At 55.0% G+C, this 27,086-nt stretch overlaps 2 protein-coding genes across 6 annotated transcripts; one reads left to right on the top strand and one right to left on the bottom strand.

The window, feature by feature from the left end:
- The first annotated feature begins 1,042 nt into the window (after positions 1-1,042).
- Positions 1,043-18,011, top strand: DNAJB12 (DnaJ heat shock protein family (Hsp40) member B12). Of its 5 annotated transcripts, none has more exons than XM_009098839.4 (9): positions 1,043-1,204; positions 4,951-5,125; positions 5,963-6,108; positions 8,828-9,013; positions 10,350-10,429; positions 11,049-11,158; positions 13,849-14,021; positions 14,894-15,026; positions 16,162-18,011. In XM_009098839.4, exons 1-8 carry the CDS (start codon positions 1,072-1,074, stop codon positions 15,013-15,015), a joined length of 1,125 nt encoding a protein of 374 aa, XP_009097087.1. In that variant the 5' UTR covers positions 1,043-1,071; the 3' UTR covers positions 15,016-15,026; positions 16,162-18,011. The 5 variants fall into 5 exon arrangements, with proteins under 5 accessions (XP_009097087.1, XP_018779449.1, XP_009097086.1 ...); XM_018923904.3 differs by having other exon boundaries at positions 16,066-18,011; XM_009098838.4 differs by having other exon boundaries at positions 14,894-18,011.
- A 2,664-nt stretch (positions 18,012-20,675) lies between these two features.
- On the bottom strand, positions 20,676-22,104 carry DDIT4 (DNA damage inducible transcript 4). The gene is made up of 2 exons (XM_009098840.4): positions 21,937-22,104; positions 20,676-21,742 (listed from the first exon to the last, which is right to left on the bottom strand). Exons 1-2 carry the CDS (start codon positions 22,031-22,033, stop codon positions 21,261-21,263), a joined length of 579 nt encoding a protein of 192 aa, XP_009097088.1. The 5' UTR covers positions 22,034-22,104; the 3' UTR covers positions 20,676-21,260.
- Between the last annotated feature and the right edge of the window lie 4,982 nt (positions 22,105-27,086).

Below are 27,086 nucleotides of genomic sequence, written 5' to 3'. Positions count from 1 at the left end.
TGTCTCTGAATTCTTTTTTGGAACAAAGGTTGTTCCTGCCATCCCTGCTGTGCCTGACTGTGAAACAATGTGACACAGCCCTGAATCTCGGGTTTTGTGGTGCTGAAATGGCTCCCGAGGTATTAAAGAGCCTTTTTTTCCCAGCCCTGCACCTGAAAAAGAAGTCGAGATTCCTCGGCTCTGGTTTTCAGCGTTTTTTATTTTTCCTTATCTGTTACATTCTCTCTCTGACCTGCTGAGGTCTGTCCAGCAGGTCGGGTTGTGGCACGCTGCCCGCCCTTGGGGTGGTGTTAGTTTTTTATACTACGAACTATGTGTACTTTACTTACAATAATTTTCCAGTACCTATCACCTATGCTAGACAGTCTGTCCCTAAACCAATCCAGAAGTGTCACCATCCCAGCAAAAGGTGGAGGACAAGAAGGACAGGACACACCCAGATTCCTCCATCTCGCTTCTTGAACCCCCATCCTAAAACCCCAAAATTCTACTTTTTCACCCTGTGACAAATTAACTATCATGCTACTCAAACCCTTGTGGCTTGTAAATCCTCACACAAGGTTGGGAATTGTTTCTATGGAGTAAAATCGAAGGCAGAGGTGTGTTTGACTACGTGCCAAGGTCTCTGAGCTCCTTGCCAGGGTCTCGGATCACCCAGGGCAGCCAGAGGAATGTCCTGGGTTCTGACACCCGAACAGCCTCATCCCTCCTCAGGGTCCCCTCAGCCAGTGCCTGCAGCCGGGACCTGTTCCAAGGGCAGGAGGCTCCATGAGGAGGAGGCTCTGATCTGAGAGAATTCCTCAAGCGCTACTTAATAACCCTCCCATTCCGAAACCCCTCCGGGAGCAGGGTCCCGGGGTGCCCTCTGACGTCTCCTCTCATGTTGGGGACCGGCTGGGGCCCCCCAGCTCTCGCCCGCCGGCGAATCCCCGCCTGTCCCCGCCAGGGTCCCGCTGCCTCCCCGGCCCCCAGAGCCTCCTCCAGACCCGCCCGCCTGAGGGCAGGACTCCGTGACGTCATCCGTCCGCGCCCGGCCCCGCCCCTCCGCCCCCCCGCCCGGCCGCCGCCGCCATGGAGTCGAACCGGGACGAGGCGGAGCGGTGCATTGGTATTGCGCTGGCCGCCGTCAAAGCCAACCAGCCCGAAAAGGCCCGCCGCTTCCTGGAGAAGGCGCAGCGCTTGTACCCCTCGCAGCGGGTCCGCGGTGAGCGCCGGGCCGGGGGCGCGGCGGGGGGCCCGGGGGAGCACGGCCTGCGCGGCCGCCGCCGGGCCTGACCTCTCACCCTCATGGCGCCTGCGCAATGCGCGCGGGGCACGCCGGGAAAGCGAGTTCATCGGGGGGCCCGGGGCGTGTCCGGGGGTCTCGGGCTGCGGTACCGGCCGGGACCGGGTACCGGTGGGTCGGGACCAGGTACCGACGGGCCGCGACCTCTGTCTTTAGCGGGGGCCCCCAGTGAGGAGGGTGCTGGGAAGGGGGACCGGCTCCGCGCTGCTGTGGGACCCCTGAGGCGCGGGCACAACACCCGCTGCTGCTGGAGCAGCGCTGAGGGGAGGGAAGGGGCTTGGCAAGGCGAGGGAGAAGTTCTCGGGGGGCTGTGAAAAGCCATTTTCTTCCTCCGATTCCTCCTTTCCTATTCCTCTACTCCTTTTCCTATTACATTTTTCGTGTTTGTCTCCTCCTTATATTCCTCCTTTCCTATTCCTCCTCTCCTTCTCCTATTCCTTTTCTCCTGTTTCTGTCCCTCTCCTCCTTCTGTTCTTTTCTTCCTCCTCCTGTTCCTCTCCTCTTCCTGTTTTTCTCCTCCTCCTCTTATTCCTGTTCCTCTCCTCCCATTCCTCCCCTCCCTCTCCTGTTCTCTCCTCCCTGTTCTTGCATTCCCCCTCGTGTTCCTTCTCTCCTCCTATTCCTCCTCATCTCTTCCTCTTATCCATCCTCTCCTCCTCATCCTTCCTCCTTTCCTCCCTCCATTCCTCCTCCTCTCCTCTTGCTGTTCCTCCTGTTTCCATCATATTCTTCCTCTCCCTGTCCTGTTCCTGCTCTGTTTGCAGACAGACAGACAGACAGGCCGTGGCTGAGCCCACGCTCTCACACGTGTAACAAAACAATTCAAGACTTTCTGCCAGGTTTTCGTTTGTTTCCATCATTTCCTGAAAGCTTTTAAGTCATATGGGAAGTGGTTGGTGAAAGCAGCCAAACTCAGTTCTTTCCCTGCATGTTCTTACATGGCAGAATATTATATAAAAAGCTGTAGATTTAATTTTTTTTTTATTATTGCTTTGACCTCATCTGGGTTTGGATTCTTTGGCTGAGCTTTTGCAGCTTGTTTGCCCCCAGGTTTCCTGTAATCTTCTTTTTGGTTGCACCAGGCCTCTTCCCTCTGCTTCAAACACAGTGTTGCTGTGCTGTGGTTTTCCTCCCCTCCCTTTCCTCAGGAATTTATACTCTGGTGAAATTACTGGGTAGGAAAAGTGACTTTTGGAGGAAGGCAGAGCCAGCAGGGAGGGTTAATGTTCAACACAACCTGCTGATTTGTGGCCAGACCCAAGCAGGTTTCTCATCCAAGGACCCTTTGCTCCATGTCCTGCTGGCTGTGGATTGGGAAATGCTGCCAGAGATCCCCTGGTGGTCCCTGAGCCTCTGAGGAGCTCCTGGGAAATCTCTTCCCTGGGAATTCCCCAGGGTTTGGCAACACTCTGCAAACTCTGACCCTGGCTGGGCTTTTTGGGATCAGGGAAGGGTTTTGCAAGGGGATTGCAGCAAAAATCTCCTGTGTCAGGGCACGTTGGCTGACACACTGTCACACTCTGGTCACCTTTCAGGGGGAGCTGGGGAAAATTTATGGGAAGTTGGGCAAATGTTGGCTAATAAGGGAGAAAAAGTGCTCCATGGCACGTGCTGGGGAGGAGCTGAGCTGGCAGAGCTGAAGCCTAATTCTGCACCCTCTGCTTCAGCAGTCCCTGAATTTGTGCTGGGGCTGCACAGAGGGTGCAAAAAGCAGCAGGTTTGGGGCTGTACAGCAAAATGGGACTGAGCTGTGGCCAGCTGTGGGTTTCTGTGCTTGGCTTTGGGAAATGCCCTCTGGGCAGCAGGAGACAGGGGGATTCTGTCCCTGTGCCCAGGTGAGAGCTCACCTGCAGAGCTGGAGCTGCTCCAAGGGCTGGAGCACCTTCCCTACAGAGCCAGGCTGTGAGAAGGGTGTGGGGAGACCTCACAGCTCCTTCCAGGGCCTGAAGGAGCTGCAAGGAAATTTGAGAGGGATTTCATCAGGAGTGGAGTGGCAGGACAAGGGGAATGGCTTCCCACTGCCAGAGGGCAGGGCTGGATGGGATATTGGGCAGGCATTGTTCCCTGGGAGGGTGGGCAGGCCCTGGCACAGGGTGCCCAGAGCAGCTGGGGCTGCCCCTGGATCCCTGGCAGTGCCCAAGGCCAGGTTGGACAGGGCTTGGAGCAGCCTGGGACAGTGGAAGGTGTCCCTGCCATGGCAAGGGGTGGGAATGGATGGGATTTGAGATCTCCTCCCACCCAAACTGTTCTGGGATCAAAATCTCCTGGTAAGCTGTAGGGAACAAAGCCCAAAGCAGCAGGAAGGGGGGTAGGTGGGGGAACATCCTTATTTAAAATCACCTGGCAGATTGCTCCAGGTTTGGAAGGAGCAAAACCAAACACTGTAATTCAGTGAACACTGAAGCATTGGGAATGTGAGTGAGGGAAGAAGTTACTTGTCTAAAATAAAGTAATTTAAAATTTGTGAAGCCCCCCAGGCCCAAAAGCTCATCCAGTGAGTTACTGCTCCTTAGCCCACTGTCCTTTTCATCCCCTCATCCTGTGTTGGCTTTTGGATTCCCAAGTGGATTTTTCTGCCCACTCTGAGCCCTGGAGCCAGATAGGATATCTTGGCTCATCTCTTGGCCTGCAAGTGTTGTTTGCACTTGCCTAAAGAAGGTGATAGCCCACAGTGCAAGGTCTGTGGTGTGCAATCCATGGGAGGAGGTGGAACGTCCTTCCCACTTCTAGGGTCTGGATAAAGGACTGCAAGCTCAGGATGCTGGGGCCTGTGTAAATATCCTTGGCTGGGTTTCACTGTGGCATGTGTGCCTGTTCTTTTGAATGGGGGTGAGGAAATCAGTCTGGTGCTTGGTTTAAAAAGCAGTTTTTAAAGATGGTGCTGTGCAGCTGCCAGGGAAATGCACCTTGGAAGGATGCTTGTCTCCCTCCATTGTGTCACCTGGGTGGTTAGGCCAGGCCTGGATGTTGGAGAGGATGGAAGACAGTGCCTGAGCCTTGCAAGGAGGAGAAGAAGAGGGAAGGTGAATTTGTCCCCCCAGTAACTGAGAGGCAGGATGGGTTTCACAGCTGCTCCCAGTCCCTAGGTAGCGACAGGAGAGCAAAGCCCCCGTGTGAGGAGCTGGCAGCCAGCAGTGCTGCAGCTCTGTCCCCAAAAGGGGAGTGTCCCTGAGGGATTGGTAGCCCACAGAATTATTTTCTAAGCTCTCTAAAGATATGGCATTGTCACATCACTTCCCCAGCCCTGTAGGTTCTCAAAAGCAGGAGATAAAGAAGAATAATAGACTTTATAATGTGCTGGAGGACAAATTTGGACATGGTTTGCTGTCAAGGAGAGATGGAAGGGGAAAAAAGGACAGGGGTACACTGCTTTGCTGATGTGCTGTGGCTCCTGGACTGTCTGTCTGGGTGGTCCTGGGGTTTTTTTGGAGGTTGTGTGTGTTGGGAGAAGCAGAACATCTTCAGGAGTGGCCCTCACACCTGGGTGAGAAGCAACAGGAGCTGAGAGATTACATGGGAGGAAAGGTGAGGGTCTTCCTGGGGAAGGATGGGGGGGGGGTCTTGGGAAGGTGGCACAGATGAACAGAAATCTCTTCATGGGAGAGCTGGAAGGGCAGGTTGAGCTTGGTGCTTTCTTCTCTATGTTTTTGTTTCTCTCGTTTCAGTTCTGCTTGAGTCACTCAGCAAGAACGAGCAGTCAGCCAATGGCCAGTCCCAGCCCAGGGAATCCACAAACTCTCAGTTCAGGAAGATGAGTGGAGATTTCCCATCAGCCAACGGAGAGGCTGGGGGGGAGGCCCCCAAGGGCTACACTCAGGACCAGCTGGATGCAGTGAAGAGGTTTGTGCACAGCTCTCTGGGGCATTTGTTTGACTTTATCACATGGTACCTGTGTGCTTTTCACAGGATTTTAAAGATTTCAGCTTTGAACCATTTGGAATAGTGTTAAGAGCATGCCCAGGAGGATTCATAGCTCCAGCAACCCTGGTAGGCAGCTGGCCTGGGTCTGCTCATTTTCCAAACCCTGTTTCAAGCTTCCCTGCATTCCTTTCTCCCATTTGCCCATCCTGGAAGCTGAAGGACTGAACTGCAGGTGCAGTCACTTGGTAAACTTTGTTTAAGGTTATGGGCACGGCCTGAATTGTGCAAGAACCACTTCAAGGGACTTGCAGGAATGTTTGTTACATCATCCACTTCTCCAAAAACCCAGCTTGCTGGATTCTGTCCCATCATGTGAGAAGCAGAAGCCTTGGCTGGGCCGAGTGTGCCCAGGCAGAATGGGCTGCATACCCTGGGCTGCTCCCTCCTTCCTTCTCTGGAATTCAAGCTTTACATCTGGGAATTAGCTGAGGAGAGAGTGAGGTGGGGAAGGAAAGGCCAGTATCCTTCAGGTGCTGTAGTCCTTCCCAAACAGCCTCCAACACATGGATGTGATGAATGTGAAGTTTATTTGGCAGTCACATTCCTGTGTGGGTCTGAGGGGAGGCCCTTCCTCCTCCACTGGCCCGACTCGTTCTGTGCTGGGTCACCCTCTGAGAGCAGGGGCTGAGTAATGCACAGATCCCTGAGCAACACCCTGAAACTGCTGCCTGAAAACTCTCAGAGCTGACAAGTGTTCAAGACAAAACGAGGTTTTTACTCCTGCAACTCAGTGTTTGCTCCCCTCTCCCCTGGCAGGGTAAAGCAGTGCAAAGATTACTATGAAATTCTGGGAGTCAACAGAGAAGCTTCTGATGAGGATCTGAAAAAGGCCTACAGGAAACTGGCCCTGAAGTTCCACCCGGACAAGAACCACGCACCAGGGGCCACAGAGGCATTCAAAGGTAAAGCCAGCTCCAGATTTGTGGTTTGCCCCCAACTCTCACTGAGGGAACCCTTAAAAACAGCCCCACGAGTCAGGCAGAGTGAAATAAAGCTGCTCGTTGTGAAGCTGTCTCCCTTCAGAGCTGGTCATGTCATGACCAAAGTATGAGCTTAAAATAATAAACACAGGTTGGCATGGTAGGACTCACCTCTGTTGGCTGGGTAAGGAGAAGCCTTCCTTCTCTTTCTCCCAGCAGCTCTTCCCTGTGTGTTGCTCCAAGCTCCTGTCTCACTGCTCAGGAGGGAATTCTGTCAGAATTTACCCAGTTAACTGGTTCAGCACCAGAGGCAGACTCAGGGCTCACAAGCCCCTCAGGAGAGACTTTCCAGGAAACACCCAGCCATTTCTGGTGGATAGAAATCCCAGGTGGAAGTTTCTAGGGTGGAACTGCAGCAGCCATACAAGTGAGCCCAGCCAGAACTCAGAAAAGGAGCTCTGGTTCTGCTGCAAAGAGCCCAGTTCTCAAATCCTCTCTATAAATGCAGCAGGGATGTTTCCTGGGTAATAAGATACCTTAAGATTGGAGTAATTTTCTAAGAGAGATGCTTTTGCTTGGAACATATAATCCCATTTTCCCCTGTACGCTGTGGAAGTTTGAGCTAAACACAGAACTCCTTGGTGCCAGTCATACAGCACTGGTTTGGAAGCCTTTAAAATAATCTGATTCTGGCCACTTTTTAGAAAGAAATTCTTTACTCAAGACAGTGCTGAGGCTCTGGCACAGGCTGCCCAGAGGAGCTGTGGCTGCCCCTAGATTCCCTGGAAGTGTTCTAGGCCAGGTTGGACAGGGCTTGAAGCAACCTGGGGTATTAGAAGGTGTCCCTGTCCAAGGCACCTTCCACCCCAAAGCAGCCTGATTTGGGGAGTGAAATGCATGAGCCCTTTGCGGGAGCAGGGAGCAGGGCTGGCCTGGAGAGCACTGGTACAGTATTCAGGTGAGCTCCTCACAGACGCAAATTCAGCAGTAAAAGTCTTGGGTAAGGTATGTTCAAACCTTTCAAGACTTAAATCCTTCCCTGATAAGTGTTAGCAAATAGTGACTGACCCCCAGCTACCTGGGAGAGCCTGTGCTGCTGTGGGGGCAGATGAAAGGGCATCTGTGCAGAGCTGCTGCTGCACAGCTCATCCTTGGATCCCTCAGTGGCCAAAGGCAGGTCTCCTCACCTGTAATCTTGAATGATGATGTTTGCCCAAGGCTTTGGCAGGAGTTACGTGCCCGAAGTGGAGCATTAAGCAAAGTGCCCTTTATCCCCCACTGCGGGGTTATCTCCTCCAGGCCTTGCCTCCATGGCTTCCTGTCCTTCAGCCCCTGAGCTGAGCTGAAGTCCACCTGCTTGGTTCCAGAGGGTGAAGGGGGAAACGTGCCCTGCTGGGAGGATATGAGTTAATTTTTCCTTATGTTGATGGATTAGCTGAAGTCTTGGCATTCGCCTTCCCAGTGACCACTGATAAGGTGCTGTGCTGAGCTCGTGTCTCAGTGTACAGTTCCAGCTGGCTGCAGGCTGTCTCGTGGCAGATCTGCATCACTGCCTGTCTGCTCCTGGAAAAAGCCTTGAGCCTGGCTACTTGGAGCTAAAATCCTGCCTTGGAATGAGGCATTTCTTGGGCTTTGTCAGCACAAAGTCAGACAGTGAAGAAACCCTGAACCAATCCCTTGTCGTTGCTTCCCTTGTTCTTTCCAGCTGTGTGGTTGATAAACTGTGAGTCACTCCTTGTCCACCAGCTTTCCTGCCTGGCTCTAGAAATGTTTGCTCTGGCTGCACTAATTATAACCAAGAAGGAGAAGGGGTGTATTGACATTACATCCTCTGCCCTCCAAATCTCCACTCCAAGAAGAAACTGTACACCTCCATCTGCCCATGGGGAAATGTTGAATCTTGGAGCTGATCTCCTCCAAATGGGCACATTATCCCCCTCTTCCATCCCTTCTGCCCCTGCCTTTTACACACCAGGCACCTGCTGCCATGGGCATTTTGGGTGCTTGTGACACAGGGAGGCCTGGGGTGGCTTGGTACAGAGGGCAGTGAGGAGCTGGAACGTGTGGAGAGGTGAGTACAGAAACAGGAGGGTGGCAGGCAGACATCCTGGGAAAAGGGCTCAAACTCCTGAGGCTGGAAGGAGAGGGACCCAGGGACCTGGCAGGGGTTTAGTTCCAGTACATTTCCAGCCTCACAGACACTGGTTAACAGTCCTTGTAATTATGCACCTTGCATGTGGCATCTGGAAGTGCTGAAACTCTTAGCTGATGGATGCAACTTCTGGCTAATGTTTCTTTAGCAGCTTTTATGGAAAATTTTAAAGTCCCTTTCAGGGATTTAGCCCGTATTTAAATTCTTTGCAGTTTCAGTTGCAGGCTCTGACAATAAATTCCCTTAATGCCACTTCTGAATAAAATTTGTCAACTAAAATTCAATTTCCCTACACAGCTGAAGGGGCCATGCACCAAACCCTTATCAATCATATCATAACTTCCTCATTGGGGTGTATTAAGGAATTTCTCACTCGTTATGGTTTCCTCCTGCCTGGATTTGCCCAAACCTCATGCCAGGTGCCCGTTGCAAAGAGCTGGGGGGCAGCCGAATCTCACCATGAGAGAGGCAAATGGCGGCACTTTGCAGGGCTGCAGGTGGGAGGAAGGAGCTGACTGAGCTGATGCTTCCTCCCTGTGTGTGTGGCAGCCATCGGGAACGCGTATGCCGTGCTGAGCAGCCCCGAGAAGAGGAAGCAGTACGACCAGTTCGGGGACGAGAAGCTCAACCCCTCCCGCCACGGCCACAGCCACGCCGACTTCCACCGCGGCTTCGAGGCCGACATCTCCCCCGAGGACCTCTTCAACATGTTCTTTGGGGGTGGCTTTCCTTCTAGTAAGCACCTTCAATCTTGTGCTCCTTCTCGTCCTTTTGGGGTTCTTGAGGCTGAGCTGGGTTTGGTGAGGGGGAGTTCTCATTCCCATGTGGCCTCGAGTTTCTTAAATGGTTCATCTTTGGAGAGAGCTCAGCAACCATCAGAGCTGGACTTTTTCCCAGCCTCAGGTGTTTGTTTGCATGCTGGTAACATCAGCTGCTGTTAGGTTGGGTTGAATGCTAGAACAAAAAGTGATTTGTTAAAGGGTTGTTGTGAAAATAATCCTGTTTTGAGGAAGGCTTTTCTGCCTGGTGGTTTTGGAATTTAAATCTTCTTATCAGAGCAAACTGTGGTAACACCTGGGCCTCATTCTTGAGCTCTGTCTGCTCCACCACGCAGCTAGAACAGGCTCCCCAAGATCAGTGGCCACTTCCTTCTCTCCCCTGTGCCCCATAAAAAAAAAGGAAAATAATATTTCTACAGCGTAATTTAGACCTTGTGAATTGAAAAATAAATCTGTGTCCTGTCTGTCCATAGTGCTGATCATGGCTTGGGGAGCAGGAAAGAATCTGTTTGTTTACCTGCTCCAAAGACACAGATTCCATGTCAGGAGAAGGGTATTTTGGAAGACTCCTTTGTATTTGTTCCACTCATATCTGACTGGAAGTGGACACAGGGCTTCTTGACCTTTTTTTGCAACTTGAAAAAAAAAATTGGTTTCAGTTAAGAAAATTCACTCTGGTAGCTCTTTCCTGTCTGGAATCTGAGCACTAACACCCCAACACTAGTGGCTCAAAAGCATCTGGAAGCCTTTTGCAGCATTTGTACTCTGCCTGGCAGAGAGGCCAAGAAGCTACTCCTGCAAAAACAGCATGTTGCTATTTCAGCTCAGTCTCTTTTTCTCTTTCCTCGCTGTCCTGAGGGAATTGAGGGCTGCTCTCTCAGCCTGGCTCCCTTTGCAGCTGTAGCTTTGACATTTAAAACAAGACATGGAAGAGCTTTGTTGGCAGGGTGGGGAAAACCCCAGAATTATTTCTGTTTGTAACTGCTTTTAATCTATTCCATCAGAAGGGAGAAGACCTGTGCAGGGTCTTCTCTCTCTGTAGCTGACCCTGCTTTGGGCAGGAGGTTGAACTTCCTGAGGTCACTTCCCAGCTGAGTTTTCATACAATCCTGCACAATCTTACAGAAGGAACTCTGTGCCCACTCTGCACTCAAACCACCTCAGGAATATCCTGTTTCAACCTGTAAGCAGGTGAAACATGGATCATGGCCACCTTTTGTGGTCCCTCCCTGGCCAGCCAGCAGCACCCTCCACACTGTGACTTTGGGATAAGAGTTTTCTTCTTCCTCCAGGCAATGTCCACGTGTACAGCAATGGCAGGATGAGGTACACCTACCACCAGAGGCAGGACAGGCGGGAGCACCAGGGAGATGTAAGTGGAAAACACCTGGGATCTGGGAGGCTGGAGGTTTTCCCAGCACATCACTGGGAGCTGGTTCCTGGGCCTGGCTTGTGAAACAGTCCTGCTTGTTGCCACCCTCCCAAACAGAAGGGTGGAGTCAGGGTTATTATGGCTGTTGTCTGGGCAGAGCCAATTTTATTGTAAAAAAACAAACAAGAACTTCCTGAGTATTTCTATCTCAAGCTTGAAGGTGGAACTGAAGGGAGCTCAGGAGGTGAGGGAGAGGGGCAATTACCTTCATCTGTCCAGCACTGAAAAGGGGAGAAGGCCACCCATAAAACCAGTCCTGCTCTCTAGTTTGCTCTAGAAAAAGGAGCTGTGGGCATGAGGCTTTTGGAATTCCCTGCCAGGGCTCCCCCTGGCAGTGCCCTCTGCCTGTTGTCACATCCAGAGAAGGGCCATGGGGTTTGGACCTTGAGAGTCACACTGTCCTGTGGGCTGCTGGGCTGCCCCCAACTAGTTTGGGTTATTTCCTGTGAAAAGCAGGAGAGAGGAGGTTGTGTTGGAGCACTGGGAGGGAAGGGAGGTGCCATGGGATCCTTGTGCAGCTGTATGGGTGGCACTGCACTGTGTGTTTCTGTTCCCTCAGGGCGGCCTGGGGCTGTTTGTCCAGCTGATGCCCATCCTCATCCTGATCATCGTGTCAGCTCTCAGCCAGATGATGGTCTCCAGCCCACCCTACAGTTTGAGCCACAGGCTGTTAGTACCCATTCCTCTAAAACTTACCCACACGGGATGGGAGTGGCCTTGGAGGGCTGTGGTGGGGCAGGGATCTTGCCTCTGTTCTTCCTTTGGGTTTTTTTGCTTTATCTCCTGACCCTCTTGCTCCTGCTGCCAGTGAAGACTTTGTGGTTCTCAAACAGGGGGGAGATACAAGGTGCAGGGAGAGTTAGAGGGTGCTCACTTCCCTGATGGAGAGAGTTCCTTGCCAGGAACCTCCTGCAGTCCATACCCACAGCTGTGTCTGACATGGAAAGGGACAGACAAAATGGTTTGGGAAGGCTGCAGCCCAGCACCAAAATCCCATTTGGAACAAGCTGAGGTGTGGAATGTGAAAAACAAAAGCCACGTTCTCCATGAAAGCCTTAGTACAATGCAGAAGAGGAAGAGGATAAGGAATAAAAGGCACTCCCAGAGAAATCCCCTCTTTCTGAACTCTCATCTTGCCATGAAATAGGTTTGGGCAGACATTTAGGATGTGAAAGTGAAACTGCTCTGTTCTGGGTCCTGTGGAAATGCCCCCATCTGCTCCCTCTGGTGACTAATGGAATGTGCCTTCTTAGTCACTGTGCAGTGCTAACAAAGAGTGGGAAAACAGGCTTGGTTTCTGTCTGCTTGCATCATTCTTGGCAAAGGCTTAATACATGCTCAGTCTGAGTTCTTCTGTGCATTTAGAGAGGGCAGACCTGGTTGCAGCCTGGTGTTCCTGCTATTTTCACAGGTAGCAATGTTTGCCATTGATCACAGATTCCCAGAAGGCTTTGGATTGGAAGGGACCTTAAAATTACCTTGTTCCACCCCCTGCCATGGCCATGGACACCTCCCATTAGACCAGATTGCTTCCAAGCCCCATCTAACCTGGCCTTGAACAATTCCAGGGGAGGGGCATGATGTTAAATACTATAAAACCCAGCTTGGCATTCAGATTCAGAGTAAAGACTGTGGCATTGGTGCTTGGGACCAAAAGATGGGATGGTTTTGGCACAGTTAAGGGTTTTTCTGAGAGGGTGAAGGCTGTTGAGCTGTGGTTTCCACAGCTGGAATTAGCCTTGTAAAACTAAGCATTATCCACATGCACCAGTTTGGTTTATACTGGTGAGGACTCTGTGGGCTGAGAAGACACAGAAGGGAGGGAGCATTTGAGTGGGCAGGGATTTGCTTCCAGCCTTGCCAGCTGCCAGAGGAAGCCATCCCTGAGCCCCAGATGTTTCTCTGCTGCCCCATTCCCTGCTCCCTGTGCTGTCCCTGCCTCTGCACACTCAGCTAGCAGCAAGCAACCCGATTTCCAAGGCTGGCTTTGGACAAGGGTGGCAAGTGAGCCCATCCAGTCCTGCCAGAGGCTTCCCGAGCAGGCAGGGTGTTTGAGCTGGTTTGAGGTGCTGCAGGGCCGGCAGGAGGAGCTGCTGCATCACTCACTGCCAGCTCCTCTGCTGGCAGGGAAGGGAAAGCTGTGCCTCAGCTCAGGAGCAGGGGAGAAGAAGCTTTGAACCCACAGATTTAATGCCACTCCTCTGTAGTGAAGGTGTCACTACAGAGGAGTGGCAGAGTCCTAAAGAACCACTGTCACCTTTGTAAATCTCTTCCAAAAAGGGTCTTCCTGCTGGGAGAGCTGCCTGGCTGTGGGCCTGATTGTTACTGTTCAGTAACACCTCGTGGAATTGGCCTGACTTAATTGCATGTCTGACTGCAGGTGACAGGTTTCTTGATTTTCATGCTTCACACCCCAGTGTGCTGCTGCAGCCCTGCCATCCCCAATCTTTCTCTTGTGTGGGCCACTCTGTAGCCCATCTTTAGCCAGGAGAGGAATATGAGCTTTGGGAGAGCTCAGGGCTCTGTCTTGACAGAGAAAATAGTGAACTTGGCTTTTTCCAGGCTGCACTTCTGCCTTGGGAAATCCCAGCAGAGCTCTGTGCTCCTGTTCTTCCATTCAATTACCCAGCACTGGGCCTTGGTGAAACGTGCAGGAGCCCTGGGATCCCACCTGTATCCACTGATAACAGACTGAAGGGTGAGCTAGATGAGTTGATGTTTATAGCTGGCTCAAGAATCAGGCTGGCTCTCAGTGCAGCAGCAGCAGTAGCTGGAATTTCTCACAGGGAACTTTGGGCACGTCTCCAGGTGGAGCCGTTTTGGCAAATCCAGCATTTGGGCCCAGCTCCTGTGTTACAGCTCACACACACGCCCTAGGGAGGGTCTCTAGGTTTGCTGGGCTGTCAGGGGGAGCAAGAGCAGGGCTTTGTCTGAAAAGCAAATCCACAGGGCCAGGGGAGGAAGAGATTTCCTTCTGGAAAGTGCTTTCTGTGCTGGTTGATGCAGGCCGGGGCACAGAGCGGGTCCCATCTTGCGAACGGAGGAAATCACAGATTCAATGATTTAATGAAAATTCCAGAGGACATTTTATTTTAAGTGGGTATAGGCCCTGGGCAATGTGTCTTGGAGTTATGTCTGTATTCAGAGCTCTGCCCATCTTGCTGTGGAGGCCTGGCAGCTTCTCTCTCCCTGTGTTGGTGGTTGGTTTCCACCGGAAAAGCTGCTCCCTTCCAACCCTCCAAGCCTGGATAGGGGGTGAGGGATGCTTCCTGCTGTTTGGAATCCCATCACCCGAGCTGGGGGCTTTGCTGTGCCCTTGACACGTGTCCCACACTGCTGTTCTCTTGTCCCTGCACCAGGTCTGTGGGTCACACACACAGGAGGGTCACAGAGCACTTGAAAGTCCCCTACTACGTGTCCGAGAGCTTTGCCGAGGAGTACACGGGCACCAACCTGAAGAACGTGGAGCGGAGCGTGGAGGACGACTACATAGCAAACCTTAGGAACAACTGCTGGAGGGAGAAGCAGCAGAGTGAGTAGGGAGGGGTCAGCAGCTGCTCCATGGGGCTTTGGAAAGGTCTTTGACTGAGGACTAAGTCGTGCTGAAGTTATACTTTAACATGGTGCCAGCACATTTCCTGTGTCGTTGGCTTTGTTTTTTCCAGTCTATGACTTCATGACAGGCCCGGTATGTGGGGGTTTTTTGTTTTGTTTTGCTTTTTAATGCTGCTGCAGAACTGGTCAGACAGGAGCTGTGCCCCAGGGGTTCCCCTGCCATGTCAGCAGGATACCTCTGATTTCCAGTGGAGGGGGAAGGTAGAGCCTCTGGGATCCCTGCTAGCCCTGTGTCATATTTCAGGTCAAGGACGGTGCTGGAAAGTCTGCTGCCCATGGTGTCATGGTCCCACATCCCACCCCTGCTCCCAGGGCTGCAGGGGCTGCCCAGGCAGATGATCCAGCCAGATATCCTGGCAGCAGAGGGTGGTGAGGGCAGTGAATCCAGGGGCAGCCTGTGTGCTCTGGCTGCTGTGGTGGTCACGGCTCTTGGAGCAGTGGCTGGTGTAGGATTTCAGCTCCGGAATGCCAGAGGGGCTGTGATCATCCCTGGGCAGTGCCAAACTCACGAGCCCTGCTGGGGTAACCTTTGTGTGGGCTGCCCGTGCACGTCCTGGGACTGGAACTGGGTTCCCTTGGCTTTTCCCAGGATGGATGAGCTGTCAGCAGCTCTTACGCCCATCCTGTCCCAAAGGGCGCGGGGCATTTCCTCATCCTCATCCTCATCCTTTGCTCCACCTCGGACAGCTGGAGGTGCCTCCCGTTCCCAGCAGAGCCGGTGGGGGAGCAGAGCCTGGCAGGGGAGTCTCTTCCAAGGGCATTCCTGACCCTGAGCTTTTCCCTTTGCAGAGGAAGGCTTGTTGTACCGGGCACGCTACTTCGGGGACTCGGACCTGTACCAGCGGGCACAGAAGATGGGCACCCCCAGCTGTAGCAGACTGTCAGACGTCCAGGCCTCCCTGCACGGATAGTGCCAGCCCAAGTACGAGCCGGGAGCAGGGAACCCCCAGTGCTTTGATCACTGAAACCCCTGATTGAGACACAGCCCTCCAGGAGTGTCCTCGGGGTGCACAGGCGCAGCCTCCCCTCCGACGGCGCTCCCTCGTTAATCAGGAATCGATTGGGTTTAGTTTGCATGTCGGCACCCTCGGCTCTCTCCAGGCTCCCTGTTTTCTCTGGCCTCTAGGAACAGGGCAGAATCCCTTGGTGAGGTTGGAAGTTTCTCAGGCACTGTGGCATCCTGCCCCCACATTTTAATGAGCCCTTGGTTTTGGTTGCTTTGTTGTCTGTTTCGCTGGGAAAGCTGTTAGTCCTGGCACGTGAAGCAGCACGGTGACAGGGAATGGAGTCCCACCCAACAGATGTTCCTTGTCCCCCCTCCTGTTGCCTTCCCATTCAAGGAGAACAAAGCAAATGCTCCCAGCAGGTTGTAGAAGTAACTTACTGGGTTAAAGTGGCAATCAAAGTAAGAGCAGCTGGGGGGGAGGTCTGGAAGATTTGGGGGTTGGAAGGCTTGGATTAAGGAGAGCCCAGATAACACGTGAGACAGGATGTGCTGGGAGAACTGCACCAAAATAATGAAAAAAATTGCCACAGAGTTTGGAGTCCTTTTTCTGCATAAATTTTTGGGCTGGTTTTGCCTACCAGGTCCTGCTGGGCTGCCTGTGAAATGTGCAGATCCCGCTACCCCTGTCCGAGCACAGGATTTCTATGGAAAAACTGCTGGGTGAAGCTTGTTCCAGGTGTTGTGTGGACACCGTTCTGGCTCACAGGGACTCCTTGAGGATGCTGGCTGTTGAGCTGCTTGATTTGCACTTTTGGGGGATGTTTTCCTCGGCATCTGAAAGTTTGGCCTTTAAAGCAAATCCTCTGTGGCATATTGGGCTTTTCTTTGGGTGTATCCTGGTTTTGGATCCGTTCTTACCATGATCCTCCCGCTCTCTCCTTCGGATGACTGCGCCTCTTCTGGTGTTAATTACCTGCTTTTCTTAATTCCCTCCCTGCACCCGTGGTCTGGAAAGAGCCTGGAAAAGCTGCTGCCCGTGCTGTGGGGTGGGGAAGCGAGGGGGAGTCACAGACTGGCCGGAGACTGACCCCGCTGCCGCTTTTGTTCCCAGAGCGTTGAAACACCCGAAGACTTTTGGGGAAGTGCACTGGGCCGAGGTGACAGACTTTGCTATTTTAAAAGAATCAAACCTTATCCTAAAAATGGAATCGGAGAATTAGCAACGCACAACTGCCCCTCTTTCTTCTCTCTGCCTCTCTCTGATGATCTCAGGCAGCACCTGGGACAGGAAATCCAGCTCTCTGTCTTCCTCCTCCCCTCCCAACACTGCTGGCGTGCTCCCAGGATCCCACAAGGATCCCACAGCCCCTGGAACAGACACACAGAGTGTAGAATAACCCAAACTAACTGCAGAAGCCGTGAAGCAGAAGGAGACCCTTCACCGCTGCCAATGGAGAGAGAAGTGGGATTTTGTTGATAAAAGAAGACACTAAAGAAAAAGAAAATATAATCTATATAGCATTAATTTATAGCTGTATATATGTTGTACTTTTAAACTATGCAGGGGTTGGATAATTAAATTATTTTGGTTTCTGCCCATTTTAAGGAGCAGGGCAGCAGGAGGCCTCTTCCCAGGGTGTCTCTGTCCACAGCACTTTCCTGCCTGGAAACCAGGAATCCCTTTGCAGTTGCTGTCCTTTGCTCCTGGGAGGACATTCTGTGGATGGGGATGTCCATGCACCTGCTCTTGGGGTTCTGATAACACCAAATCCCAAAGGTGCAGGGGTCCCAGAGAAGGGGGGAGCCCGTGCAGAGCCGTGGATTTGCAGCGTCGGCGGGAGCCGCAGGTCAGCTGAGCCGCTCGCCAGGGGAAGGATTGTCCTGGATGGATTTTGCTCGTCAGTCTTTGGTTGATTTGTGCATCTAACTCCTTTTTCTGCTGAGTCTGCTGGAATTCTGCCTGGTAATCAGCGTGCTCCGTGCAGAGAGGGCTTTCCAACAGCCCTTTGTTGGGAGGTTTTGTGCTCGGGTTCCTCACCTCCCCCCCAGGCACTCAGCATCGCTCCCAGGTGCAGCCTGGCCCTGCCCTCTCACCCTGCCTCGTGTTTCCTGCAGGACACCTGGAAAATGCCACAGATCCATAGGGAACAAAGTATTCTGTTGGAAGAAGTTCTGCTGGGGGAGATCAGGGGGTGTCTGATCTGCCCTCTGCCTGCCCCACCACGGGCAGGACCAGCGTGAGGCTGCTCCAGGGGAGGAGCCATCTCTTGGAAGCGAAGCCAGCACGAGCAGAGCCACCTCCCATGGAATAAACTGGATTATTTCATTTTTGGATGGGTTTTTTTTTGGTTTTTTTTTTGGTTTTTTTTGCTGCTCTGCAGCTCATTTGTGTCTAAAGACATTTCCAGTGCAGACCATCCCCTGGCATGGTCAGGGGAGTGGACTGGGAGCACAGCAGCTCCCAGCTGGGCTGGCAGAGGAGGTTTGATCCCGTTGTCCTTAGGAATCCATGCGCTCTGTCTTGGCTGTTTATTTATTTTGTGAAATCTCAGCCTCCCGTTGGCTGCAGGCCCTGTTATCCCACAGCCACCATGGCTTGGACCTGATTTTAAGGAGTTTTATTATTTCTTTTATTTTTTAATGGTTCCTCCACCTTCAGAAGAAATTGGGTGGAAGTTCAGGATTGGAAATGGCGCTCGATAGAGGCACAGGGATGATGGGAATGGGGTTAAACCAAAATCCTGCTCCCAGAAAGGAGCTGGATGTGTTGCCCAGTGCCATTCCCTGCCTGGAGCCTGCCTGCCAAAACCTTCAGGTTATTTTTTCTGGTAGATACCCACGGATCACAAGGAGGGAGAAGGCATCGATCCCAGTGGATGCTCACAGAGGCTGTATCTCTCGATTTAGTTAATTATACAATTGTACATCTATAAATAAATGTTTATAACGTGAAAGGCTCCAGCTGGGTTGGTGTCCTGTGGATTCCCTGCTCCAACCAGCTCTGGTTTTGCAGCTCCTCAGTGGTGGATGGGATTTGGGGTCTTTGCCATCCCAATGGCTGAGAACTCTGGCCCTGTGGGGGCTGCCCTGAGGTGGCAGAGGGAAGGACGGGGAGGGGATGGAGAGGGGATGGAGAGGACATGGTGCCCCTGGCAAGGTGACAATGAACACCCAGCAGGGCACCTTTGCTTCAGACCCGTTCTGCTGGGGTGTTCCAGGAAGGGCCTTCCTCCCAAAAGCCCCACATCCTCTGGCTGAGCCTTACTCTCACCCTAGGATGCCACCTGGCAGCATTTTCCTGGCATTGGAAGTTGCCCTGTGGGCACCATCCCCATCAGGTGACTTCAGGCAGGAAGACTTGGGCTGCCTTTGTTCCAGGCACAGACACTGCCTTGGGTGCCCTTCCTGCTGGCAGTGGTTGGAAACTGCTGCCCCCAAAGCCTCTGGGGTGGATTTGGGATGGGTCTCTTTTCCTCTCCAGCCCATGCACCAAAGTGCTGGAAGCTTTGGGTGGGAATTTCCCCCTTTCCCCCCTTCTCTCAGAGGGCAAGAATGGGAATTTCTCCCCTTTCCCTTTTTTTCCCCTCCTCTCAGAGGCCAAGGGTCACAACCCTGCCATTTCCCCTCTGGTGGTGAGTCAGCCCTGCCGGCACAGGGCACACCCCCAGCCCAGGTTTTGGGGTGGTTTTGCTGCATTTTGGGTCATTCCCAGCCTGGAGCAATGGGAGACACTCTTGAATTTCAGGGTGTGCTGGTCCCTGCCCACTCACCAAAGGTGTGGGTGGTTTGAGCTGCCCATTAGCTCGTTAGCCCAAGCTTTTAATTGGAGCAGCTGCCACAGGCAGGGAGGCATCAAAGGAAGGCAGGTGCTCCAGGAGCATCCTCCTCTGGCAAGTAGGGAGCCAAGGAGACCCCTCTTCCCCCAGTCATTGTTTTTGGTAGCAAAAAACATGAGAGTTTAGCACTATCCTGGGATTCAAACCCTCATTTGCATTATTGCTGCTGATGCCCCCAAACATTTCCCTTTCCTCTGCTGGCACCTGGGATCCCTGGGCTGATGCTGGTGCCACAAATAGCCCAACTCTTCCTAGGTCCCAAAATATCCCTCTGCGTAACCCCTGCCTTGGGAGACATTTGATCCAGCCTCGCTGGAAGCTTCGGCACCTTCCAGGGAGCTGCCAAACCCCACGGACCTTGAGACTCTCCCAAATTTCTCATGGAAAGGCCATTTTGCTATAAATAAAAGCCAAGTTTCACCTTCATAGCAGGGGCTGCTGACTGGGTGGTCCCACACAGAAGGTTTTGCTGGGCACCCCCAGCACAGAGGCTGTGCCATCGCTCTGTGTTGGCTTTTGGGAGTTTTGCTGGGGTTTTCTTTTTGTTTGCTTGGTGTGATCATTTAAAAAAATTGGATGTGGAGCCACTCGGCTTCCCCGAGAGTGCCTGGTGGGGGTGACAAGCAGGGGTCACACTGCTGCTGGCAGCACAGGAGCAGGGCCATCCCTTTAGGAGCTGGGTGTTTAAAACCCCACGTGTTTCTGGAGCTGTAAATACACTGCCAGAGTCAGGATGCCCCGGCAGGGCTGGCGCTGCTGCCATCAGCACCCATCTCCTGCAGCGCCCCGGGATCAGCGCTGCCTCCAGCCCGGGCTGCCCCGGGAACTCCGGCTTTGGAGCTCCCTCCCCGTGTCTCCAGGGGTGGGTCTGTGCTGGATGACCCCACAGGGGATGCCCCTCACGTGAAGGGGGGATGCTCTAGCATGTGATCCTTTGAGAAATGCTCCAAACCCCAACATTTTAGGACAAATACACACGTGCATCTCCAGCTGTGCGAGCCTGGCATTGCTCGTTGCCCTGACTGCTGCGAGGTGATATTCACACCAGTGAGCAGTCTCTGCTCCCAAAGCTCCAGTTATGGGTCATTCATGTCAAAAACAAGGTTTTTATGGTGAAGATTCTCATAAAAAGTCAGTTTGTCTGTCCACCGTGATACAGTTTGTCCACAGGGATATTTAAAAAAAAAAAATCAAGCCAAGGCTGAGCCAGAACGAGCTCACATGTGAATGGAAATGACTTTTCAGGCTGGTTTTATTCCCCCACACCTTCCACGGGCTCCTCGTTTGCCAAGCAGCTTAATTATCCTTGAGTGAAAGCCTCTTCCCCGAGGCCTCTAATTGCAGGTTTGGGTAATTGGCCTCGCTGTTGCAGAGTGTGTTTGGGGCTGGGCCGCGCTCCCCCCGGCAGGTGTGACCCTCCTCCTCCTCCTCCTCCTCCTCCTCCTCCCCTCCCTCAGTCCCAGTTTGAGCCCGTTCTCCTGGGTCTGTGCCCCAATTCCCCACCGTGGCTGCCCGGGGAGGAGCAGCAGCCCCTCGCTGGGTGTTGGGGTGCTCCTGGCAGGGCAGGAGCAGGCTCGGGGTCCTGACTCAGCCCCCTGAGTCACAGCCCCGTGGCTCCCATTAGGAGTGGGTGCAGTGGGATTCCCCACCATTCCCAAAACATCCAGCTGCCACCACAGGGCTGCCCTGCCAGGGAAAGGCTTCCTGAGGGTGCCAGCTGGGAATTTCAAACCAGTGGTTGCATCATCCCTCCCCCAGCAGAGGTGACAACAGGGAGACAGACAGAAGCTTATCAATCAAGACAAGTTTTATTAGAAAAGTAAAAAACCACCCGACACGATTGCATAGGAATTCTCGCACTTGAACATCAAGTGTATGAGTGTAAACTGTAACCAACGAAGTGCCCCCAGCGTGTCGGGGCCAGGGTCCTGCCCTCCGGCCCCTCTCCCGATCAAAACACAATTCCAGCTGGGCTTGGCCTTTGATCCAGACCCCTTCGGCCGCCACTCACTGCCGCACTCCCCCTCCCCCGAGACCCCATTGATTACAATCCTGGTTTACAAAAAAACCCCGCATGATTGATCAGCCATCGGGAGACCGGCACCCCTCCAGCAGCCCCGCTGCCGCCTCCGGGAGCGCCGGGATCAGCCCACAATCACCGACGGCGTGAATGGACCTCTGCCCGGGATGTCCCGGCTGCTCCACGCCAGGGATGTCCCGGCTCGGGCAGGCCCCAGGGGACCTTGGCCTGCCCTATCTATTTCCACCTACAGCCCTACTCCAGCCTAACCTAAACTACAGCGGCTGCCCGGAGCCGCCACGCTCTGCCCGGCTCTTCCGAAGCACTTGGGAAATGGCTCCTCGGCGCGGCCCATCAGCACTCCTCGATGAGCAGCTGCTCGGAGCTGTACAGCTTCTTCTTCATCACCCTGAAGCCCGTGCTCAGCTTCAGCGGCGCGAAGGCCGACCCCGAGGCGAAGAGTCCCTGGATCTTGGGCCAGAGGCGGGAGTCCAGCCGGAGCACCAGGGTGAGCTGGAAGGTGGGCACCACGCCGGGGTCGGCGGCGATGTGCCCCACGTCGTGGCAAGCCTTGCCATGCTCCACGCACAGGTCCAGGAGGGCCCCGCGCAGCCCGCAGGGTTCGCTGCACGCCAGGCGCAGCAGCTCCGCCCGCACCTGCGCCTGCAGCTGGGCCGGCATCAGGAGCCGCCAGCAGCGCTTGGCCCCCAGAGGGGCCCGGCCCAGCGTGGCCTGCACCACGTCCATCAGGCTGGCGCACAGCAGCTCGTCCTCGGGGTCGTGCAGCAGCTCCAGGTCCATGTCCGGCAGGGAGACACCCTCGGCGTACTCGGCATCTGCGGAGGGGACAGAGGCGGGTCAGCGCCGGGGGTGCCAGACACCGATGGCAGGGGTTCGGGGGTGCACCAGGGGTGCGCCGGTGGCTCTGGGACACCCCGATCCAGGGCTTCGGGGGCTTAGCACAGCAGCACCACCCCCTCCGCCCAGGGACCCTCATCCATCCTCCAGCCCTTGAGGGACCAGCACTCACCTCCCTCCGAGCCGGAGGCGCTGCCCAGAGACTCGCAGTCGGAGGTCTCCAGGCGGCCCCGCTCGCTGCCCGCCAGCCGCTCCCACAGCCCGGGCATGGCTCCGGACACGACAAAACCACTTAAGCCCGGCTCCGCCGCCGCTCTGCCCGCACTCGCCGTGCCCCACCCTTATATAGCCGCGGCACGCCGGGTCACGCCCCCCTCCCCGCGCCCGCCAATGGGAGCGCGGGGCACGTCCGCAGCGTCTCTCCTGCCCGGTGACAGCGGGGAGGCCACGCCCCCCTCCTTGGGCCACGCCCCCTGGCGGCCGGCGCGGCCCCGGGCGCTGCAAACGGGAGCCGCGGTTGCGTCAGGGCCGGCCCGGGCTCCCGGGGCTGCCCCGCACCCCCCGGGCACCCCCCCCGCGCCCGGCATCACCCCCGCACCCCCGGGGCCAGCCCATCGCTCGGGCACATCCTCACGTTCCGGTGGGGAAGGGGACACCCGCCGTGTCCCCGCGGTCCCCGACCCTCCGTGGGCCGGGAAACCGATGAGGGTTCCCCCATGGGTTATTGGGGTTTGATCCGCCCCGGCTTCCAGGGGCTGTTTGTGCGGTGGCACCGGCGCGGCCGGATGCTGCTGCCCTGGCACGGGATGGAGCCCCGCAGCCCCGCAGACCCGCTTCGGGACCAACCCCACCGGGAGCCCACCGGGGTCCCGGGGTCCCGTTCGCTGGCCTTGTCCCGCTTTCCTAAGGCAGGAACGGATGGTGGAGTGAAACTTGTTGGAGATCAAAGGGTGCGGGGGCAGGGCACCGCCAGGCTGGGATGGGGTTCTGCTCAATGCCAGGCTGGGGTACCCCCATCTGCCTTCCCTGGTGTCCCCTAAATCTGGGATGGGGTTCTGCTCAATGCCAGGCTGGGGTACCCCCATCTGCCTTCCCTGGTGTCCCCTAAATCTGGGATGGAGTTCTGCTCACTGCCAGGCTGTGGTACCCCCATCTGCCTTCCCTGGTGTCCTCTAAATCTGGGATGGGGTTCTGCTCACTGCCAGGCTGGGGTACCCCCATCTGCCTTCCCTGGTGTCCCCTAAATCTGGGATGGGGTTCTGCTCAATGCCAGGCTGTGGTACCCCCATCTGCCTTCCCTGGGGTCTCCCAAATCCCGCCCGGGACACGGCCGAACCCCCGGTGTGGCAGTGTCCCCCGCGGCCGTGCCTTTCCCCACGTACGTGACCTTTCCAAAGGCAGACCCTGAGGAGCGCAAGGAGCCCAATGGGAGATAAAGGGCTTTGTTTGTCCTCCCGCTGCGCTGCCTGCGGCTTTATCGGAGGGGCTGAGCACACTCTGAAGCCACCCCGGGCCCTATCTTGGCTCCTGTCCTTCCCGAGCCCGCTGGGATAAGAGCCCGGCGATAAACACGGTGCGGAGCACACGGGGCACGGGTCCCCCACCCACTGCCTGTGACCTGCCACCCAAAGGGGGCAGAAAGGGCTCTGGGCACCCCACCGGCAGCTGCAGCTGCTTTTTAGGGGTCACGGCTCAAATCCATCTGCGTTTTGGGCGTGGAAGTCCAGGCTGGAGGAGGGGGTAGCATCCCAGGGAGCAGAAGAGGGGTGTGGGGAGTTGGGAACAAGTCCTGGCTTGCGCCTGCAGCTTGCAGAGATACTCCTTCGGTTTTTGGGGAAAAAAACAAAAAAAACAAAAAAAACAAAAGAACAATCCCCCCAACCCCCGGCTGTTAAAAATACACCCCAATATTTGCACACTCAGCGGGATGGTGCTTGGGATCCTGTTTTTCACAAAATGCATCTCGTGGGTTATTTCTTCCCACAGGCACCAAGTCATTGGTAGGAACATCGGCTGGCTGAGGCTGAAAATAGATGAGGATCTGCTGGTTTGGGGGGTCAAAACAGGGGGAAAGCAGCAAATAAACAAAAAAGAGGTAAAGGACCACAGGGAAGGCGCTTTGCTAAAAATAAGATGGAATTCTAGAGCCAAGCATAAATATTTTTCTTTCTTTGCCATAACATCTCCTGGTAGGCAGCGGAGCAAGCAGCTCTGGTGCGATGGCAAGTTTTAAAGGGAAATGTAATTTTTGATCCCTGCAATAAAATAATCCAGCTGGGAGGGAGGGGAGGGCAGGCAATGTGGGGCTGGCAGCTCCTTCTGCTTCCCAAAAGAAGCTGAGATCCAGGCCACTCCTCTGCAGAAGGGCCTCTAGGAACGGGCTTGGGCTGGAAAGCAAAGTTTTAGCGTTGGTAATCCCTGCACTTCCCCTCCCCTGGCCCTGCTGCTGGCAGTGAACCCGCCGTGGTTTCTGTGGAGGAGCAGCGTGTCTTTCCCCCTGACCTGCTGTCCTTTCTGGGAGAGCAGGGATTGAGGCTTTCTGGACAATCTGTTCCCAGCCAGCTGTGCCTGCCCCCGTCTGGGATGAGATTTACTCCATCCTTCTGATTTCCAGCCGGGCTTTGCAAAGGGTTAAGCAGGAGCCGGGGGAGCGGCTGGCACTGGGGAGGGTCCTTGGCTGGGCCCCTGCCCGCGATGTGCTGAGCTCAGCGCTTTTGCAGGCTGCAGGGGGAGGGGGCTGGGAAGAAGGAGGAGGAGGAAGAGGAGGAGGAAGGGAGATGTACTGAGGGGCTCCACGAGTGCTCTGGCTCACGTCGGATGCACACTGTGCCCCTGTACGGTGGGGAGCAAATTCCGGCCCCGTGTGCTACTGCTAAGGAGGAGTCCCTGGCTTCATGTTTTTTCCCAAAAAGTTGCTCCTAGGTACATTTACACACTGTTTTGTCACACTGGGCTGGCACAGACACCGCTGGGATCCTCTGTGTCCAAGTAACAGGGGCTGAGGCCACGGCTTTTTCTGTGCCTGGTGGGCTGGGTGTCCTTCACAGCGGCTCCCTGGTGGTGGCTGGGGGTGACAGGCACACGAGGGGTGACCCTGCATCCTCCGAGCCCGTGGCCAGCTCTGACAGGTGAGCTTTGGCTGCGTGGGACGCGGTGGCAGGTCCCGGCGTGCTGCTGGCCGGGCAGGTCTGTGCCACAGCCAAACCTTGCGGGCCCGTCTCTCGGCCCTGGGACAAGCAGCTGCAGGAGCCGGGCGGAGGAACAGGGAACAGGGAACAGGGAACGTGCATCCACGAGGGCGGCGCCCGGGTTTTGGCAGCCGGGATGCCGAGCGCCGGGTCGAGTGCCGGGTCGGCACCGTGTCCTTGGCAGGGTGTGGGCTGTGAAACTCGTCTCGCCTTGGGTGCTTCTGGGGGAAGAGATGGCAGAGGGTGTTTCTGGGGGTGCTGCCCCACACTGCTGCATCCTCGGCGCTGGGAGAGGCCGGCCCGGTGGCGTTCTGCCCGGGCAGCGAGGCGAACGCGTGCCTTGGCGCCGTGGCCGGCGGTGGGGCCCCGGCCAGCGGCGAGAGGAGCCGGGGAGGGGAGGTGTGAGCGGGCCTTGTGCCGGTACATAACGTTCTGCTGCGAGCACCCACAGGAAAACCAACAGCAGCTCTGAACGAGGCTCTTTGTTCGGATCTTTTTTTATTTTCCCTCCCCTCCCCGCATCAGCTTCTTCTGGCAGCTGCCGGGCTCCCTCCCCCCTGCGGCCCCCCGAGCTCCCGGGACCCCGGGGCGAGGGGGACGTGGGGCTTCCACACCCCCAAGGAGAAATATCCACCGCTGGCGCAGCCCCACCGATCTGCAAAGCAGGAAATAGGTTGGTTTGGGAATTTCCAGCTGCCAGGGAAAACCTGGGTTTGGAGGAGGGGGAGCGTGGAAGGCTTTTGCCCGTACGGATCCCTCCAGTTCTCCCTGCCTTACATAAAGTGTTTACTGAGAGGGAGGAGGGAACGGCCAACAACATGTTTTTGCATTCGTAGTACTGTACAGGGTGAACTTTTCACTTCCTCTCAATGGCTCTCACACATGTGTCTATTTTGGTGCTGGGCACACATACAAACACACCATGTACAGCACGGAGCTGGGGACGTTCCCTCCTCTTGCTCTGTCCCAGCATAAGAAACTGCTGCAAAACAAGCAATGGGAGGAGGGCGAGGGGGATAAATCTCAGCCCCGCCGAGCTCTGGATCTGGACGGGGAAGTCCGGGCAATGCTTGGGCACTGCATCCCCTGGGCAGAGCTGCAGGCACCGAGCCCCTGACATCCCAGGAGGGCTGGCAGGGTGGAAAAGTTTCCCAAGTTGAGCAGCGAAAAGGAAAAGCTCTTTCTGTGCCTGATTGTGCTGGGTCAGCGAGCAGGGGTTACCGGGTGTGAGCGAGGGAGTTTGGGGGATCTGCTGCTCCGCTCCCAAACCCCACAATGACACGGGCTGAGGATTTTTGGCAGGTTTGGCCAAGGTAGATGTAGGTGGCTGGAGTGAGCAGGATTAAAAATAGATGCCACCGAGCCAACAAAGAAGTGGAGGGCTGAAGCGCTCCCTTCTTTCCCGAGCAAGCCCATCTGGGATGGAGTTTGAATCCCGCCTGCCGTCACGTTTGGAGCGCTGCTGGCCGCGGAGCCGCTGACTGTGCAGGAGGCCCCCGCAGAGCAGGGCCTGGCAGCCCTCCAAGGCTGGGGAGGAGGTTTTCCGGGCTGGGGCCGTGGCTGGGGCGACCAGCGTGGGACAGTCTCAGCTGAGCTCAGCCCTACGTGAGAACGGCTCCGGCAGCCGCGCGGTGAATTTCCACGGAGCTGGAATTGCGGCTTCACCTGTGGCTCAGGCAGCGTGGGGCTCTGGATTGCCCACAGCTGACTCTGGCACTGGAACTGATTTATGCATGCAACAAACACAGAAGGTGGCTGTATGCTTTTCCCCCTCAGTTTTAGCTAATTGCTGGTGATCTGAAATGGGAATGGATCCCAGTTAATCTGTTTCAATGCAGATGTGGCTGGGCTGAAATAGTGAGTAAAAAAATACAATCATCTTGTAAGTGAGATGTTGAAAATGGAAAAATTAGGCATCTGGAGCAGTAAATCAAATAATTGCTTGCATACGGTGCTGCTCCTACCCCCTGCTGGCCAGCAGAGCCATGGGGTTCTCCTCCATGGAAAATCAACATGTTGAAATGGTTACGCCAGAACATGGAACTCCAGTTCCCTCCAAAAACAGAAGTGAAGTACAACCGAAAACCAAGATGATTAAAATGGATGGGTTTAAACCAGGGTCTTTGCCTCTGGC

This window comes from Serinus canaria, chromosome 6 (genome assembly GCF_022539315.1).
Source record: "Serinus canaria isolate serCan28SL12 chromosome 6, serCan2020, whole genome shotgun sequence".
Taxonomy (NCBI): domain Eukaryota; kingdom Metazoa; phylum Chordata; class Aves; order Passeriformes; family Fringillidae; genus Serinus; species Serinus canaria.
The sequence above is the reverse complement of the archived record's forward strand: the minus strand, read 5'-3'. Positions and strand labels throughout refer to the sequence as shown.

What these genes read in the sequence shown, in the direction of transcription:
- DNAJB12 (XM_009098839.4), top strand. Translation starts at nt 1,072, where the DNA reads ATGGAGTCGAACCGGGACGAGGCGGAGCGGTGCATTGGTATTGCGCTG. An exon ending in CCCCTCGCAGCGGGTCCGCG is followed by an intron (nt 1,205 to 4,950) that starts GTGAGCGCCGGG and finishes CTCTCGTTTCAG; the next exon opens with TTCTGCTTGAGTCACTCAGC. An exon ending in CTGGAGGGAGAAGCAGCAGA is followed by an intron (nt 14,022 to 14,893) that starts GTGAGTAGGGAG and finishes TTCCCTTTGCAG; the next exon opens with AGGAAGGCTTGTTGTACCGG.
- DDIT4 (XM_009098840.4), bottom strand. Translation starts at nt 22,033, where the DNA reads ATGCCCGGGCTGTGGGAGCGGCTGGCGGGCAGCGAGCGGGGCCGCCTG. An exon ending in CGCCTCCGGCTCGGAGGGAG is followed by an intron (nt 21,743 to 21,936) that starts GTGAGTGCTGGT and finishes TCCCCTCCGCAG; the next exon opens with ATGCCGAGTACGCCGAGGGT.